The 18,614-nt window shown below is 42.9% G+C and overlaps 1 protein-coding gene across 4 annotated transcripts in view; it reads left to right on the top strand.

Annotated features, from left to right (window-relative positions):
• Window positions 1-18,614, top strand: part of eloal (elongin A, like) — a 65,777-nt gene that overhangs the window by 24,361 nt on the left and 22,802 nt on the right. For 2 of the 4 annotated variants that reach the window (XM_055636150.1, XM_055636153.1), the window contains exons 6-11: window positions 1,046-1,201; window positions 1,954-2,051; window positions 9,691-9,871; window positions 11,993-12,110; window positions 15,958-16,076; window positions 16,727-17,129. In XM_055636150.1, the coding sequence (XP_055492125.1) occupies window positions 1,046-1,201; window positions 1,954-2,051; window positions 9,691-9,871; window positions 11,993-12,110; window positions 15,958-16,076; window positions 16,727-16,788 (734 nt within the window). In that variant the 3' untranslated portion in view covers window positions 16,789-17,129. Of the gene's footprint in view, window positions 1-1,045; window positions 1,202-1,953; window positions 2,052-9,690; window positions 9,872-11,992; window positions 12,111-15,957; window positions 16,077-16,726; window positions 17,130-18,614 lie in introns of those variants that run through there. The other 2 variants (XM_055636151.1, XM_055636152.1) reach the window with 2 other exon arrangements.

Here is an 18,614-nt window from a genome sequence, read left to right as displayed (position 1 = left end):
CTCTACCGTTGTGCCACCATGTCGCCCTAAAGGAACACCAAAAAATAGCCACTATCTTATGCCTCAACCACCACCCCTGGCAGCACGTTCCACTCACCACCCTCTGTCATCTCCTATAAAGTTTCCCCCACCCGCCTTAAAGCTATGTCCTCTCATATTTGATTTTTCAATCCTAGGATAAAGATTCTGACCAAATCTATGCGTCTCATACTTCATCAAATGTCCCTGTAACTTCTGGAGTTCCAGAGAAAACAATCCCAGTCTGTCTATCCTCTCCCTGTTGCTAATACCCCTTAATATAGGCAGAATTCTGGTTAGAAGTCAGAATTTAAAGAATATTGAGATAGCCACACAGCGTGGAAACAGGCCCTTCAGCTCAACTTGCCAATATGTCCCAGCTAAACTAGTACCACCAGCCTGTGTTTGACAATAGACAATAGGTGCAGGAGTAGGCCATTCGGCCCTTCGTGCCAGCACCACCATTGAATGTGATCATGGCTGAACATCCCTAATCAGTACCCCGTTCCTGCCTTCTCCCCATATCCCCTGATTCCACTATCTTTAATAGCCCTATCTACCTCGATATTATGGTCCATATCCCTCCAAACCTGTCGTATCCATGTACCTGTCTAACTGTTTCTTAAAGGTTGGGATAGTCCCAGCCTCGATTACCTCCTCTGGCAGCTCATTCCATACACCCACCACCCTTTGTGTGAAAAAGTTACCCCTCAGATTCCTATTAAATCTTTTCCCCTTCACCTTAAACCCAAGTCCTCAATGCCCCCAATCTGGGCAAGGGACTCTGTGCATCTACATGATCTATTCTTCTCATGATTTTATACACCACTGTAAGATCACCCCTCATTCTCCTGCACTCCAAGGAATAGAGCCGCAACATGCTCAACCTCTACCCATAGCTCAGACCCTCTAGTCCTGGCAACATCCTTGTAAATGTTTCACTCCTGCTGCTACAGTTTACAATTCCCAGTGTTTTTTTCACAGCGGGTAGTTTTCTTCTTGAAAATGATTTTCTTTTTTTTATCAGCAGCAATAGCCGATGTTTCTGACAAGACTGTGGAATTTACTGGTCAGAGATTAAACTGTAAGATGCAAGTATATTCGGGGTGTAAAACAACAAACATGTTGAAGATGAGGTCTCTGTATGAACAGTGCCTACGAGTCCTTCAGAACAACATTGACTGTAAGTAACTGGAAAGATACAGTTGTACACTTGGAGGGATGGGGTGTGAGAAATGAAAATGGGAACATACCAAGAATAGGATTTTATATGTAATTTTTCTTAAACATTTTAAACCCTTTTTTTGCCAACATGTATCAATTTTTTTTGTCTAGTTTAGAGATACAGCATGGAAATGAGTCCTTTGGCTGTCAGAGTCCATTCCAACCTGTTCACACTAGTTCTATGTTATCCCACTGTCTCATCCACTCCCTAGACACGAGGAACAATTTACAGAGGCCAATTAACCTTCAATTTGGGATGTGGGAGAAGTCCCGGAGAAAACCCAGACGGTCACAGGGATAGCGTGCAAGCTCCACACAGACAGCACCCGAGGTCAGGGTCGAATCTGGCGCTGTGAGGCAGGTGCTCTACCAGCTGCACCACCATGCATGGAATGTGAATGGAAACGGCTGATTATCTTTGTCGTTTTGGAGATAGCTGCTCTACCCACTGGATCATCTTCAAGGACCCATTTTACTGCTCAGCCAGTCTGAAGAAGGGTCTCGACCTGAAATGTCACCCATTCCTTCTCTCCAGAAATGCTGCAAGTCCCGCTGAATTATTCCTGTTTTTTTTGCGTCTACTATATTACTGTTGTCGGGTTGCCCCCAATGTTATTTTTATAATAGTTGGGAGAGGATTTTTCATTTGTGTGGTGTGTTAGCATGAACAAAATACTGAAGCCCTAACTTTCTGTTCTTTCTCTTGCCCAGCCATTCATGAAGTTGGCGGTGTGCCTTTTGAGATCATTGAGCCCGTGTTTGATCAATGTACATCAGAGCAGCTGTGGCGAATTGAGGAGCACAACCCGGTGAGAAATGTTTTTTCACACATGCTGGAGCAGTGAAGGATGAGGGGGGACCGCATTGAAACTCACCAGATAGTGAAAGGCCTGGGTAGAGTGGATGTGGAGAGGATGTTTCCACTTGTGGGAGAGTCTAGGACCAGAGGGCATAGACTCAGAATAACATGAGTATGAAAGATACATCTTCTAGATGCGCTGGGACCCATCCTCAGTGATGTGACCTGGAGTCATCGCGTGTTTCGGGTCTCACAACATCAGACACCCTCGCCCAGGAGACCCAGCCGGGGTTGATCAGGCCAAGAATGGGTATTTTGACAGATTCTTGATTAGTGCGGATGTCCGGGGTTATGGGGAAAAAGCAGGAAATGGGGTTGAGAGGGAAAGATAGATCAGCCATGATTGAATGGCAGAGTAGACTTGATGGGCCGAATGGCCTAATTCTGCTCCTATGATTTATGAACTTATGAGACCCAAGTCTTTGTTGAAAAACATTTAAACTATCTCGGTGTATGCTTTTAGATAAATGTACTATTTTATAGTGGAAATATTTGCAAATCAGTTTATAGCTCCCAGAATGTGGATTTCCTGCCCCTTTGTCATTTTAATTCCAAGTTTTTTTACTTCTCTCACGCTAGAGGAAATGTTTTTGCTATTTATCACTAGTCCCTAAAAGCCTGCTAAATTTTAGTACCTGTGAAAGTAGTGTATGGCTATTCCCTAGATGTGTATGCAAGGGGCTGGAAAGGCCATGGGGTGAACGTACAAACTCTGCACAGACAGCACCCGTAGTCAGGATTGAACCGGGGTCTCTGGTGCTGTGAGGCAGCAACTCTACCACTGTGCCACCCCTGTTCTAAGTGTTGTTGGTGAAGCTGCCATTGAGCACCCTTGGGAACCACAGGTTCTCAGCGGTAGCAACTCATAATTAAGTATAATTGCCCGTGAGCTAACTCCATAGGTTTCTGTTAGATTTCTTCCACGCTTCTCGCAAGCTTTTGGAATGAACCTTATAGAGTTGATAGAGTTGCTGCCACACGGTGCCAGAGACCCGGGTTCAATCGTGACCTCACGTGCTGTCTGTGTGGAGTTTGTACGTTCTCCCTGTGACCTCGTGGGCTTCTAGATGCTCCAGTTTCCTCCCACACTCCAATCAAACATGCAGGTTGTAGTTTAATTAGCCCTATTTAATAAAATTAATTGGCTGGAATGTATAAGGATGAATGATAAATTGGGATAACATAGAACTAGTGTGAACGGATGGTCGATGGTCTGCGTGGATTGTAGGGCCTATTTCCATGCTGCATCTCTAAACTAAACTTACCATTGGATAAAAGCTGATATAAAATTGTAACATTAGATATTTGTTAATTTATTGTCTGTATAGCAAAAACAATCAATAGTCTTTTTACTGTAGCCCCATTGCTTTAATTATGATTGAAGAATATATTGACCAAGCACGTACGATCGTCAGCATTCTGCAGGTATTTAGGACATTGATTTACAGTGAGAGGGGAAAGATTTAAAAGGGACCTTGGGCGCAGGTTTTTTATTCCAAGATAAGGAATGAGCTGCCAAAGAAGTGGTTGTGGCAGGTATGAGTACATTGTTAGAAAGACCTTTGGGCAGGTATGTGGATAAAAAAGGATTAGGATTTATGCCAAGTGCAATGGAACAAGCTCAGATAAGTAACTTGGTCTGAAGCTGGGCTGAAGGGCCTGTTTCCGTGCTGTATCACTCTATGACTCTGTGATTCTATGTACCAGTGCATCTACTGTTGTCTATCTATTCCTTGCCCATTGTTTTAGTTTAGTTTATTGTCACGTGTACCGAGGGACAGCAAATAATGTTTTGTTGCGTCCTGTCCAGTCAGCGGAAAGACTATACATGATTACAATCAAGCCATTCACAGTGTACAGATACAGGATAAAGGGAATAATGTTTAGTGCAAAGTGAAGTCCGATTAAAGATAGTCCAAGGGTCTTCATTGGTGCATCCAAATGTTAGTTTTGTGCTCACTGTTTTAGTGTGTCACCACTATTAGAATTTGGTGAAATGTTAATCACTGAACAGCTTGAGTCATGAACTTCTTGTTTTCATTCTTGTTACTCAGAAGTGGAACCCATGCAACAGCACACAGGTGTTGTTGCTCAACAGTGCACATCTGTAAAATGGTTTGTCTTGGCAAGTTGGATGACAAGTGAGGCACTAAATGGGTTTCCCACTAAATCATGCATTTGGATGCACCACTTGTTGTACATTAGACTTTTTCTTCAACTGATTAAATCTGCTTTTTGCTCTGGTTTTTGGAAGGAGTTGTATAAGAGAGCAGAGCCCTCTTTTACTGACTGACTCTAATTTGAGTCATGGATTTTAAGCTGATGCCAAATTTGTGATGATGGTGTTCCCCACTTTCTGCAATCAGTGAGGAGACCTTCACAATCTAACACCATTCACTGTGGTTTCCTTTGAAGGTTATAGTGCAGCCTTCCTTCTCTCCCCACCCTCTCAGACCAAGATGCAAATTTCCCTCTACTGAAGGAAACCTCGCCCATCTGTACTTCCTCTATCAGTGAGTTCATCGCTTTCATCCGGGGGCTCCGGTTTCCTCTCTCATCCAAAAGATGTGTGGGTTTGTAGGGTCATTGCCTTTGGTTCCTCATATAGCAATAGGCTGACACAGAGCTGCACATTTTAATTCAATATATTTATGTATTTTTGTTCAAATGCTTATGCACCATAATTTGAGGCATTCATTATGCCGCTGGTTTAAAAACCATCATACAAAGTTAATTACGTTTTTATTTGTTTTTTTTAAAAAATAATCCACTGAAACCGGTTCTTAACATGTTTGAAACAAATTTAAACATCGATTGCTCTTCTTGCTGATTAGTGGACTAATATCTTCAAGGATCAAACCAAAATATTAATACAATTCTGACTTAAAATAAAAGGTTTGATTTTTGAACAGAGGAACACAAACAATAGCAGACATTACCCTTCCAAGTTATCATCTACCTGGTCATAATCCCACAAGTCAAGAGCTCAAGACATGGAAATTATCACCATAATACATAGGAGTAGAATTAGGCCATTGGGCCTGTTGAGTCTGCTACACTATTCAATAACGAATTAACTGTCTACATTACATTTAGAAACATAGAAAATAGGTGCAGGAGGATGCTAGTTGGCGCTTCGAGCCTGCACTGCCATTCATTGTGATGATGGCTGATCATCCACAATCAGTAACCCGTGACTGCCTTCTCCCCATATCCCTTGATTCCGCTAGTCCCTCGACCTCTATCTAACGTTCTTTTAAATTCATGCAGTGAATTAGCCTCGACTGCATTATGTGGCAGGGAATTCCACAAATTCACAACTCTCTGGGTGAAAAAGTTTTTTCTCATCTTGGTTTTAAATGCCCCCCTTTATTCTTAGACTGTGGCCCCTGGTTCTGGACTCCCCCCAACATTGGGAACATTTTTCCTGCATCTAGCTTGTCCTGTCTTTTTATAATTTTATATGTTTCTATAAGATATCCCCTCATCCTTCTAAACTCCAGTAAATACAAGCCCATTCTCTAATCTTTCCTCGTATGACAGTCCTGCCATCCTGGGGATTAACCTCGTGAACCTACGCTGCACTGCTTCAATAGCAAGGATGTCCTTCCTCAAATTAGGAGACCAAAACTACACACAATACTCCAGATGTGGTCTCACCTAGGGCCCTGTACAACTGCGGAAGGACCTCGTTACTCCTATACTCTCGTTATGAAGGCCAACATGCCATTAGCTTTCTTCATTGTCTGCTGTACCTGCATGTTTACTTTCAGTGACTGGTGTACAAGGACATCAAGGTCTCATGGCACTTTCCTTTTTCCTAATCTGACACCATTGAGATAATAATCTGCCCCCTTGTTCTTGTTGCCAAAGTGGATAACCTCACATTTATCGGCACACTCACTCAACCTGTCGCAGTCCCCCTGCAATCTCCCAGCATCCTCTTTGCCGTTCACACTGCCACCCAGCTTTGTGTCATCTGCAAATTTACTAGTGTTACTTTTAATCCCATCATCTAAATCATTAATATATATTGTAAATAGTTGAGGCCCCGGTACCGAGCCTTGCGGCACTCCACTGGCCACTGCCTGCCATTCTGACAGGGACCTGTTTAATCCTACTCTTTGTTTCCTGTCTGCCAACCAATTCTCTATCCATGTCAATACCCTACCCCTAATACCATGTGCTCTAATTTTGCCCACTAACCTCCTGCGTGGGACCTTATTGAAGGCTTTCTGAAAGTCCAGATACACTACTTCCACTGGCTCTCCTTCATCCATTTTACTTGTCACATCCTCAAAAAAATTCCAGAAGATTAGTCAAGCAGGAGTTCAATGTCATAAATCCATGCTCACTTGGACCAATCCTTATACTGCTATCCAAATGTGCTGTTATTACTTCTTTAATAATTGACTCCAGCATCTTCCACACCACCGATGTCAGGCTAACTGGTCTATAATTCTCCGTTCTCTCTCTCTCTCTCGCTCCTTTCTTGAAAAATGGAATAACATTAGCTACCCTCCAATCTACAGGAATTGATCCTGAATCTATAGAACATTGGAAAATTATCACCAATGCATCCACGATTTCTAGAGCCACCTCCTTGAGTACCCTGGGATGCAGACCATCAGGCCCTGTGGATCTATCAGCCTTCAGTCCCATCAGTCTAGCCAATACTATTTCTCGCCTAATGCAAATTTATTTCAGTTCCTCTGTCTCCCTAGATTCTCTGTCCTCTAGTACATCTGGGAGATTGTGTCTTCCTTAGTGAAGACAGAACCAAAGTACCTGTTCAACTTTTATTTATTTTTTATTTTTAGTCCTGTCCCTCCAAATAGTTTCTTGGAGGTCTTCTTTTATGTGGTGGGTGGGGGGAGGGGAAGGGGGAAACTATTTTAACCCCAATCCTACCTGGTCGGAGATGCGGTTTTTCTCCGAACCGCATCTTCGTCCTCTCTGTGCGGCCTACCATCGAGCTGGAGCGGCGTTTCCTGCCGGGACTACAGCTTCGCCGGCGGTGCAGATGCTGGGACACCAACACGGAGCGGGCGATGCCTTACCGGGTCACCTTGCGGTAAGCTCCGGGGCACTGTGACCGCTGACTGCGACATCGTTAAGCTGCGGCTACAGAGCGTCCAGCCGCGGGCGGGCGGCACTGGATTTACAGCACCGCGGAGCCTGGGATCCGAGATCGCCAGAGTCGGAGGTCCGGCCGGCGCGGCCTGTGAACTTTGGTCATTGCAGTCTTCGGGGAGGAAGCGGCCGCTTCAGTCCAAGCCGCTGAAGGATGTTCACCAGACGCCGATGACCCAGCTTCGCGGCAAGAGGGCCTGAAAACACCGGGTTGGCTGAGGAGGCCACATATAGACCCCGACCTCGGGTGGACTATGAGGGGGAGAACTGGATATTTTTAGTGCCTTCCCTCACAGTGAATTCTGCTGTGGGGGGACGTTTCATGTTGATTTCTATAGTGTACTGTTCTGTGTCTTTTTTTCTTTTTCTCTTTTTTGTTTTGTATGGATTTATTGACATTTGATCTGTTCAATTAATTTAATCAATCTCTGTAAAGCACTTTGGTTCAAATATTGGTTTTGTTGAAAAGTGCTATATAAATAAACATTATTATTATTATTAACTCTTCTGCCATTTCCTTGGTCCCCATAATAATTTCACCTGTGTCTGCCTTCAAGGGATCCACATTTGTCTTTACTAATCTTTTTCTCTTAACATATCTAAAGAAGCTTTTACTGTCCTTTATATTCCTGGCCAGCTTCCTCTCGTACTTCATCTTTTCACCCCGTATTGCCCTTTTTGTTTCCTTCTGTTGGCCTTTAAAAGTTTCCCAATCCTCTGGTTTCCCACTACTCTTTGCTGTGTTATAAACCTTTTCTTTTAGTTTTATTCCATCACTAACTTCCTTTTTCAGCCACGGTTGCCTTTTACTCCCCTTAGAATATTTCTTCCTCTTTGGAATGAAATGATCCTGCATCTTCTGGATTATGCCCAGAAATTCCTGCCATTGCTGTTCCACCATCATTCCTGCTAGGATCCTTTTCCATTCGACCTTGGCCAGCTCCTCTCTCATGCCTTCATAGTCCCCTTTGTTCAACTGCAACACTGACACTTCTGATTTAACCTTCTCCCTCTCAAATTGCAGATTGAAAGTTATCATATTATTGTCACTAGCTCCTAGCGGTTCCTTTACCTTGAGTTCCCTTATTAAATCTGTTTCATTAGACAACACTATGGACAATAGGTGCAGGAGTAGGCCATTCGGCCCTTCGAGCCAGCACCGCCATTCAATGTGATCATGGCTGATTATCCCCAATCAGTACCCTGTTCCTGCCTTCTCCCCATATCCCCTAACTCTGCTATCTTTAAGAGCCCTATCTAGCTCTCTTGAAAGTATCCAGAGAACCGGCCTCCACCGCCCTCTGAGGCAGAGAATTCCACAGACTTACAGCTCTCTGTGTGGAAAAAGTTTTTCCTCGGCTCTGTTCTAAATGGCTTACCCCTTTATTCTTAAACTGTGGGCCCTGGTTCTGGACTCCCCCAACATCGGGAACATGTTTCCTTCCTCAAGTGTGTCCAAACCCCTAATAATCTTATATGTTTCAATAAGATCCCGTCTCATCCATCTAAATTCCAGAGTGTAAAAGCCCAGTCACTCCACTCTTTCAGCATATGACAGTCCCGCTATCCCGGGAATTAACCTTGTAAACATGCTGCACTCCCTCAACCGCAAGAATGTCCTTCCTCAAACTAATCCCTTCTCTCTGGTGGGCTCCAGTACAAGCTACTCTAAGAGTCCATCTTGGAGGCATTCTACAAACTCCCTTTCTGGGGTCCAGAAAACCTGATTTTCCCAGTCTTCCTGCATATTGAAATCTCCCATAACCACAGTGGCATTACCTTTGTTACATGCCAATTTTAACTCCTGCTGCAACTTGCACCCTATATCCAGGCTACTGTTTGGGGGCCTGTAGATAACTCCCATTAGTGTCTTCTTACCTTTACAATTCCTCAATTCTATCCGCAGCGACTCTACATCGTCAGTCCCTATGTCACCCCTCGCAAGGGACTGAATTTCATCGCTCACCAACAGAGTTACCCCACCTCCTCTGCCCACCTGCCTGTCCCTTCTATAGGACGTATAACACTGAATAGTCCCGACCAGTCCCGATCCTCCTGCAGCCATGTCCCTGTAATGCCTACAATGTCATATCTACCAATCTCTAAATGAGCCTCAGCTCATCCACTTTACTTGTTGCTTTAAACACAAATCCAGGACACAATTTTTCCTTTGCTAAAGGAAACCTTTCCCACTCCCCAGAACAATAGAGGGAAGAATTATCTCCACTATAAATGCTCAGTTTATCTTTGTGTAGAGAGAAGCTGAAGAATTCATGGCCAATTTGCACATCATTTGAATATCTTGTGCTGTAGAGGTGCTATATTTTATATTCAGTACTGTAATCTGTATAGGATGAATGGCAATAGCGTAACACCTGTGTATTCTTGAAGACTTAAAGTCCATTTTTAGTTTTGATAAGATCTTTTGTGATTTCTCTCATGTTTATCTTAAATAGAGCTTCATTGAACAGACTGATCACCTCTGGATGAAACATTGTACAAAAGACTTCAAAGGCGAGCAGCCCCAGGAGTATGAATCATGGCGCGAGCTGTATCTAAGGCTGTATGTCGAACGAGAGCAGAAACTGAAAATATTGACTCAAAGTATTAGCTCTGCACATGCTAATAAACCCAAAGGTCAGTTGTGAGCATAATATTGACACGTTTTTACTGACAGGCCATCATCTCTTTCTAGAGCTTTCATTTTGAATCATTAGTGCATTGATGCATGGGATATGGAGCTGGAATTACAGATCCACTGGATGAACATTATAACTGGATGTTTCATCTGCATCGAGCTTAAGGTGCTTTTGAGAGGAATTTAAATTAAATGCAGTGTGGTGACAACATGTCTCCCTGTTAGCTGAAACTAAAGAATAGCAGACGATAAAGATTTCATTGAACATGCAAGACAAATATTGAGGCATAATTTGGGGTGGTTGAAAAAGGCCGCAGAAGAAATGTGTAGGAAGGAACAGGAATGTGTAGGAAGCAGATGAGATGATGGTTTACACTGGAGATGGACACAAAATACTGGAGTAACTCAGCGGGACAGGCAGCATCTCTGGAGAGAAAGAATGAGTGATGTTTCGGGTCTCTTCGAGACCCTTCTTCAGACTGAGTCGGGGGAGAGGGAGACGCAGAGGTGTGGCAGGGTATGGTGTGAAAACGAGGCAGCTCGAGGAAAATGTAGAGTTGATCATTGTTAGCTCGGGCAGGTGACAACGATGCATCTATATTTACTAAAACTCTCATCTTGTTTGTTTGTGAGTGTGCGTACGTGTGTGTCTGTGATTCATGACCTGAAATACGCCAAAACGGTACCCGATGGGGCTGCAATTTTTGGACCACCTTACTCGCCATTGTCCTGTGATGTCGCGAGTCAAGTTTCGTTCAGATATATTTATATTTTACAAGTTATTCACATTTTTAACTTTACAAAACCCCACTTTGAAAAAAATCTTTCATCTGCACTGGCAGTTAGCAGCTATGACATCACAATGGGATCTCATTTACATAAACTGCCCCTTCCCAGTGTTCCACTGGCAGTTAGCAGCGCATGACATCACAATGGGATTTCATTTACATAAACTACCCTTCAACAGGAAATAATTTTATAAACTTTGAATTTTATCTGAAATATTGTATACATGATTAATGGTAATACTCAATACTTCAAAACAAAAATCTAATTGTGACCCTCTTAAATTGAAAAATGGATAGAGGGTCCTGTTCTGCAATTTAAGGCTTTTGTTTGTTTACTAAACTTTCACTAACTTGAGGTTTAGAATTTTGAAAGTTGTTTGTACAAAATTCCATTCTTTGCGCAATGTAGTAATTCAATGCAAGTAAATTGCAGTTAAGTGTATTTCATTATAAATGATTTGTATGTGAAATATGAAAGAACTTGCAAACTCCGTGCAGACAGCCACCGCAGTCAGGATCGAACCCGGGTCTCTAGCTGCTGTGCCACTGTATCGCTCGGTTAGTCAATCAACCTTTATATTCATCGTTTAAAATGCCACTCTTACCACTACGGCATATGGTTGTTTGGGCTGATGAAATAAATTCCATCCCTATGGGAAATTTGTGTTTTTTTATATAAAACAGAGCAAATTTCAGTTTCACCTTAAAGCATTTCTCAAAGCATTTTTATTGTATTTTAAAAATCATTACTGCAACCAGGGGAATACAAGTCATATAAGTTACAACTCAAAACCACTACACTTTTACCATGCTGATCATTATTTGAGAAACATTCTATATTTTATAAGGTTTATTTTTATGAAAGGTGGCTATCCTGTTATGGTTTCTCCTGTTTTTAATCTTGTGGCTTTATCTAATTTGGATATATTTAGTTTAATATATCTTGGCACAGCATTCATGAGACAAGATTGAAAATGAATTTTGAGAATTGTATTGTGGTTATTTAAAACCATTATTATTGATACATCTCATAAATGTACTGAATTAAAACATTCCATTGGAAACGTGAACAGATCAAAAGTCATAAGTTTTAGGAGTAGAATTAGGCCATTCGGCCCATCAAGTCTACCCTGCCATTCCATCATGGCTGATCTAAGCCCATTCTCCTGCCTTCTCCCCATAATCTCTGACACCCGTACTAATCAAGAATCTGCCTTAATAATATCCAATATTCCAAAATCCACTTTCCCGAATGTCCATTAACTGAGCAAATAATGTAACCACTGTGACTTTAGATCATGCGGCACATTTGGCTAATAATCCTGTCTTTAGGTCGTCAAGTGAAACTGGCCTATCTAACTACTTCTGCAAAACCTCCCCGAGATATTCTCCGACAGCAAGGGAAGCACGGGACTGCGTGGACCGCACTTCAAAGCTCTTCCAAGCAGAGGTAAGAATTCTACCTCCTCAATGTATAACAGAAAGATGAAATGCAAATTGCTGGGATTGACCCTATTTATGATGTTGCCCTGATGCCAGGTATCTAGGAGGGACATGGTACAACTTAACACTATCTGCATCAGACCACTCCTGGTGCATCAGATTCACTTGCACCTCCTCCAACATCATCTACTATTTCCATTGTTCAAGATGTGGACTCGTATACCTCGAACATAGACTGGGCAGTCGTTTTGCTGAACACCTTCGCTCGGTCCGCATGGACCTACCTGATCTCCCGGTTGCCAAACACTTTAATTCCCCTTCCCATTCTCACACTGACCTTTCTATACCAGGTCTCCTCCATTGTCAGAGCGAGGATAAATGCAAATTGGAGGAACAGCATCTCATATTTCGCTTGGGCAGCTTACAACCCAGCGGTATGAATATTGATTTCTCTTACTTCAAGTAACCCCTGCATTCCATCCCTCCCCCTCCCAAGTTGCACCAGCTTCTCGTTCCAGTCTAGCACACAGCGAACAATGGCCTTTTTCCTTTATAATCATTACTTTTTTGCATATCGTTCATTCACTTGTTCTATATCTCTCTACATCACCGACTATATCTCTCATTTCCCTTTTCCCCCTACTCTCAATCCGAAGAAGGGCATTGACCCGAAACTTCATCCATACTTTCTCTCCAGAGTTGCTGCCTGTTACTCCAGCATTGAATTTCACCAGCATTTTGTGTCACTCCTCTGGGAAACTCAATTGAGAAGGCAGATGAAGTATTTCTCCAGCAAATAAGTGAATGATTAGGCATGTCATTAGGCAATCCCCAAGCACAAAATGGTGCAGTTTTACAGAGGCGCAAGTACGATGAGAACAAGGCTGTAGGCACGTCATTCTTTAAAGATATTAGGAAAACTGAGGAGACTATTTATGAAGACATGCAAGAATCTTGGACAGGCACAAAATGCTATAGTAACTTAGCGGGTCAGGCAGCATCTCTGGAGAAAAGGAATAGATGACGTTTTGGGTCGTGACCCTTCTTCAGACTGAGAGGGTGAGGGAAGCTAAAGGTATGAGAAGGTTAAGAATGAAGCAAAGCCTACATTGATGACTCGGGAACGTAGAGCCCACAATGGTACATTGTTAACTGGGGATGAGGTGATAATGAAGGGATACAAATGGTGAAATTAGCAAGAAGACTAGGGTGGGGAGGGATGGAGAGAGAGGGAATGCAAGGGTTACTTAAAGTTAGAGAAATCAATATTCATGCCATTGGGTTGTAAGCTGCCCAAGCAAAATATTATGTGCTGTTCCTCCAATTTGCATTTAGCCTCACACTGAGAGTGGAGGAGGCCACAGGACAGAATGGCCGCATATTCCTTTTCTCCAGAGATGCTGCCTGACCCGCTAAGCATTTTGTGTCTAAATTCAGTGCAAACCAACATCTGCAGTTCCTTCCTGCACAAGAATCTTGGGATTCTACGTTCTGCTAAATGCTTAGAAGACAAAGGTTGACTCTAGCTGGAACTCTAAGGCCAATTTTGAACACAACCCTTTACTGAGGATTGCAAGGCTTTCGAAAGGATGCAATTCACTGCACAGGCATTGAGTTATGCAGAAAGGGCTATTCTAGGATTGGCATCCATAAGGCAGGAAACTGAATAAAGGCATTCAAATCCATGGTTAATGAAAATATTTCTTAAGACCGGATCAATAAGGAGAGAAAACAGGTTTTGGAATAATTGGCAGAAGAATCATTTTGGGGCTATGTTGATGAAATGATAATACAGATACTGCCCTGCATTTAAACTTAGCTGCAGTGTACTGCCTGAAAGAGTGGCCACAAAGCCAAATTTTCTAACGGGCATGGTAAAACACTTGGAAGGGAGATGAGTTGGATACCGTAGATAGACACACAAAACACTGGAGTAACTAAGCGGGTCAGGCAGCGTCTCTGAAGAGAAGAAATGGGCGACGTTTCTCGTTGAGACATTTCTTCGGACTCTGGGTGCTAAAGGAAGGGGGCTGGGAATAACCAGATATGTCTGAATGAATGATAAAGTGAAAGAAAGTCTCTTTTATGCCAATTTTCAGGATGTACCAAAGTCCGGTTGCTCTTGTTTGGTTTCTGAAAGTACTTCTTTGACCCATATAAAGTCTGGAGACAAGTGATCCTGCTGAAATTTCAAGTGGCCAGTGGTAATGAAGTGCCACATGGTAACATTTTGACAGCACCTTCCACTTGTAGGTTGACTTGGTGGGAATTAGTCAGATTGGATTTGTCCCACTCTATGATGGACACAGTACACCTGGGATATATTCCGTGCAGTTGGGTCATGTCCTTGGGGTGACTGAACTGGAACAGTTGTGGTTTATGGTTGCAATGAATAATGAACTCTGCTTCTTGCTGTGGTTAAATCTCAATGCTTATTACACAGAAGAAATGCGGAAAAGTCTTGTTATGTATGAACTAAAGGTCACCCTGCTTCTAGTGAGAGGAAGTAAACGTGTGATCAGTTCCCAATTAACTGGTGACTTAGCCCCATTTCCAGCTTGTCATTTTATTAGCTTTTACGAATATTGTTAATTATGACAAAACGTTTATAATTTTATACATCAATACCAAAGTCGCCCTTTATTATGCTGTTCATGGATGTTTCCTGCTTTTTAAAGAGGAATTGAGGTTGGAAGGGGGAGGATGAAGTTTACAATCATGGAACAGTTCCAGCATTGGGACCTGTTGACCTGCTAACAAAGTTCCTCAAAAACAGTTATGGAAAAAGGAACAAAACCGGAATGCACTGTATTTTAGACATTTTTTTCTCATGATACATTATGCTGGTCCAGATTGCACAAGCCTTCTAGACTTCTTTCCGTTTATGTTTTGAACAAGCTTTATTAAACTCATTCTCAATTTATCCCCCAGAGGCAATTCACAATGCAGAATATTAGCAGATTCAATTTTTCAATTGTTTCTTTATTGTCACGTGTAGCAAGGGACAGTGAAATACATTTTTTTTTCTTTGTATGCAGCTCAGCAAAACTATCCCCATACATAAGCACAATCACCACAGTCGATGCAGAACAGCCCACTGTCCATATGCAAGAAGCACCATTTTGGTGCCATTTTACAGTCCCAGCTGCAGTTGGCCACAAAAGGCCTGTTACAGCCGTTGCCTCCATTCCAGTCATACCATAATCCGATGTCCCTTCTTGCATGGCCCTCTTCAGCCCTTGTTCCCCAAGGGGATGGGGGGGGGAAGAGGGCGGTTGGGATACAGCCGTGTCTCACTGGGCCGCTGGGCCGAGCCTTAGGCTGCAGCAGGGCCTCCAGTGGCCCTCTCCACCATTGAGGCCCTGCACTGCCTCATGCAGCTGCTCTGCGTACCGGCCCTCTGTCCGACTCCCTCTTCGCCAGTCCACGGGCGATCAGGGGCTGGGCTCAGTGGCAACCCTCCCTCTCTGTGCGGGTTCTCAGTACCATGGCAACAAACCAGGCCCGCTGTCCGGCATAACCGTGGCTGCAACCCGATTGGAGGGATGTTTGAGAGCCTTTTATCTTCAACGCGATTGGTATTGATTTGTTATTATCACGTGTACCGAGATACAGCGACAAACTTTGTTTAGCACAATATACTATTGTGGCAAATCGAACCTCGCATAAGTACACGAGGCAGCGCAAAAGAGAAAATAGCCAGAGTGTGAGGATGTGATCCACAACAAACCTTCAGCTTTCATCTGTAATCTGCACTAAAATCAGAAAAACCTTTACAGAAGGAAGCATCTTAGCAATTGAATGGCACACTTTCAGCCATTTTGTTGTCTGTAATGAATGGTTTGCTCTTGCAGGGTAAAGTCTGTGAAGAGTACAGACTGTGCTGGTTCCACCAGAGGAAGTGGCTCATGTGATGGTGGCAGTGTTGCTCCAAGTGCTCACTCCGGCCCTGATGCAAAAAGACAGGTTAAAAGTAAGTAAACTTTTGAAAAGCACAAAAGTAATTTTGGGACCATTATGATGAACTGAATGACACTTGGTTGGGTCAGTGTGAGGCCACATGCAAATTGGAGGAAGAGCACCTCACATTTCACGGGCAGCTTTCAACTCCGTTGTATAAATATTGATTTATCTAATATCAAGTAACTCCTGCATTCCATTCCATTCCATCCCCCAACCCAGCTCTCTCTCCCCTTCCCCATCCTAGTCATCCACTGGTCACACCCTTATATCCCCCTTGTTATCACACCTTCTCCAGCCATCAATGGGCCATTATGGACTCCACCCTCCCTTAAGTCATCTGAGGATTCATTTTGGCCTTTTCTCCTCTCTAGTTTATTCCCCCCCCCCCCCACCTACTTTCAGGATGAAGAAGAATTCCAACCCAACACATCGCCTATTCCTTTTATCCAGAGATGCTGTCTGACCCGCTGGGTTACTCCAGTACTTTGTATCTATCTTCGGTATAAACCAGTATCTACAGTTCCTTCCTACAACAGTTGGTTGGATCGTGCATTATTCTTGGAGTATAAATATCAGAAGTTGCTTCTAATCAACTAGCCTTTTATGTCGCGTTAATCATTCTCTGAGCAAAGTCTTAAAAAAAATTACTTTTTATTCCAGAAGTTGCACCAATGATGGCAAAATCATTAAGGGCCTTTAAGAACAGACTTGGTCCACGTTAAATATCCTTGATGATGGCTACATGACTTATTTACGTTGGCATTAAATGTATTGCTTAGATGGTGGAGCATTTATTTGCTGTTGTTTATTCCAGTTTATTCCATTTGCACCAAAATGTGCATAAGGCATATAATTTTGTTTATGATGAGACCATTATGATGAAATGAATAACACTTGGTTGGGACAGAGTGAGGCCACATGTACTTGTTAAGATATGGATTAAGTAAGGTACACAAAACAAAATGGGAGATTTGAAATGGTTTAGCATTTCTCTTAACTTGTTGCAAGTTGATGTATATACATCTGATTAACATTACATGGTGAATAAAAGCTAAAAATGAGTTGGGCTCTAGATTTTTGTTCATCTTAGGAAGTTTATGGTTTATAAATTCAAATTAATTTTGCATGAGCTTTGCTTCTGTGGACATGGTATAGGAGTGATATTAAGATGGTTTTCCTCCTGACAGAAATGCAGCTTTAATGGTAGGTGGTTCAGACATTCATCAAACCTCTTGGTTGCCAAACTTTAACTTCCCTTCCCAATCCCACACGGACCTTTCTGTCCTGGGCCTCCTCCACTGTCAGATTGAGGCCAAATGTAAATTGGAGGAACAGTACTTCCGCTTGGGTAGCCTTCAACCTAGTGGTATGAAACTTGATTTTTCGAACTAAGTAATCCATGCGTCCCCACTCCCTCCGTCCATCCCCCCCACCCTAGTCGTGATACTAGTGTCACTGCCGTCCTGTTGAGATCCACTGTCTGTATAACTCATAACACCTATCCCACAGCCAACAAACCTGCACTTTAACCTACAGTCTGAAAGGGAGAAGGTGAAATTGGATGTGTCGGTGTTACAGCTGAGCAAAGGGGACTACTGAGGCATGAGGAAAGAGCTGGTAAAGATTGACAGGAAAAGGGCTTTAGTAGAAATGACGGTAGAGCAGGAATTTCTTCAGATAATTCGGAAGGTGAAGGATAATTTCATTCCAGAGAGGAAGAAAGATTCCAGGTGGAGAATAAGACGACCATGGCTGACAAGGGAGGTCAAGGACAACATGAAAGCAAAAGAGAAGGCATATGACATGTGATATGTGAAGAGAAAGAGATTAGTTAAAACAAATGTAGGTCCCTTGCAGTCAGAAACAGGTGAGTTGATCATGGAGAACAAGGATATGGGGGACCAATTGAATAATTCCTTTGGTTCCGTCTTCACTAAGGAAGACATAAATAATCTGCCGGAAATAGCAGGGGACCGGGGGTCAAATGAGATGGGGAACTGAGTGAAAGAGGGGGAAGTGGTGTTGGGTAAAATGGCCAAAGACCGACCCACCTTATCTATGCTGCCCCCAGAGTATTTTATTAGTACTCCAGTAATAGTGGATGCTATGAAAATTTTTCAAAACCTTTAGATTCTGGAGTAGTTCCTGACTTGGAGGGTAGCTCATGGCCCCCACTTTAATCCAGTAAGAGAACTGAGTTTCCAGACCAGTTCCCTAACATCGGTCCAAACTGCTAGAGTCTATTAAAGATGGGACTACACCATTCACAACTTTTCAGAGATTCACAATTCGCAAATCTTTCCTGCAGAGTTACTCCAGCTTTTTGTGTCTCCAGAGGTGCTGTCTGATCTGCTGAGTTACACCAGCACTTTGTGTCTATCTTTAACATGCTTGTAAATCTGTTCTAAATCTTCTCTAGCTTAATCACATCCTTCCTATCAGGGGGTGCCTACAAACTGCGTACAATATTCCGGGTGCAGTCCCACCAATGTCTGATACATCCAGAACATGATGTCCCAACTCTCGTGCTCAGTGCCCCGTCCGATAA

This window comes from Leucoraja erinacea, chromosome 5 (assembly GCF_028641065.1).
Source record: "Leucoraja erinacea ecotype New England chromosome 5, Leri_hhj_1, whole genome shotgun sequence".
Classification (NCBI taxonomy): domain Eukaryota; kingdom Metazoa; phylum Chordata; class Chondrichthyes; order Rajiformes; family Rajidae; genus Leucoraja; species Leucoraja erinaceus.
Note: the sequence above shows the minus strand (reverse complement) of the source record. Positions and strands in the feature narration are given on the sequence as shown.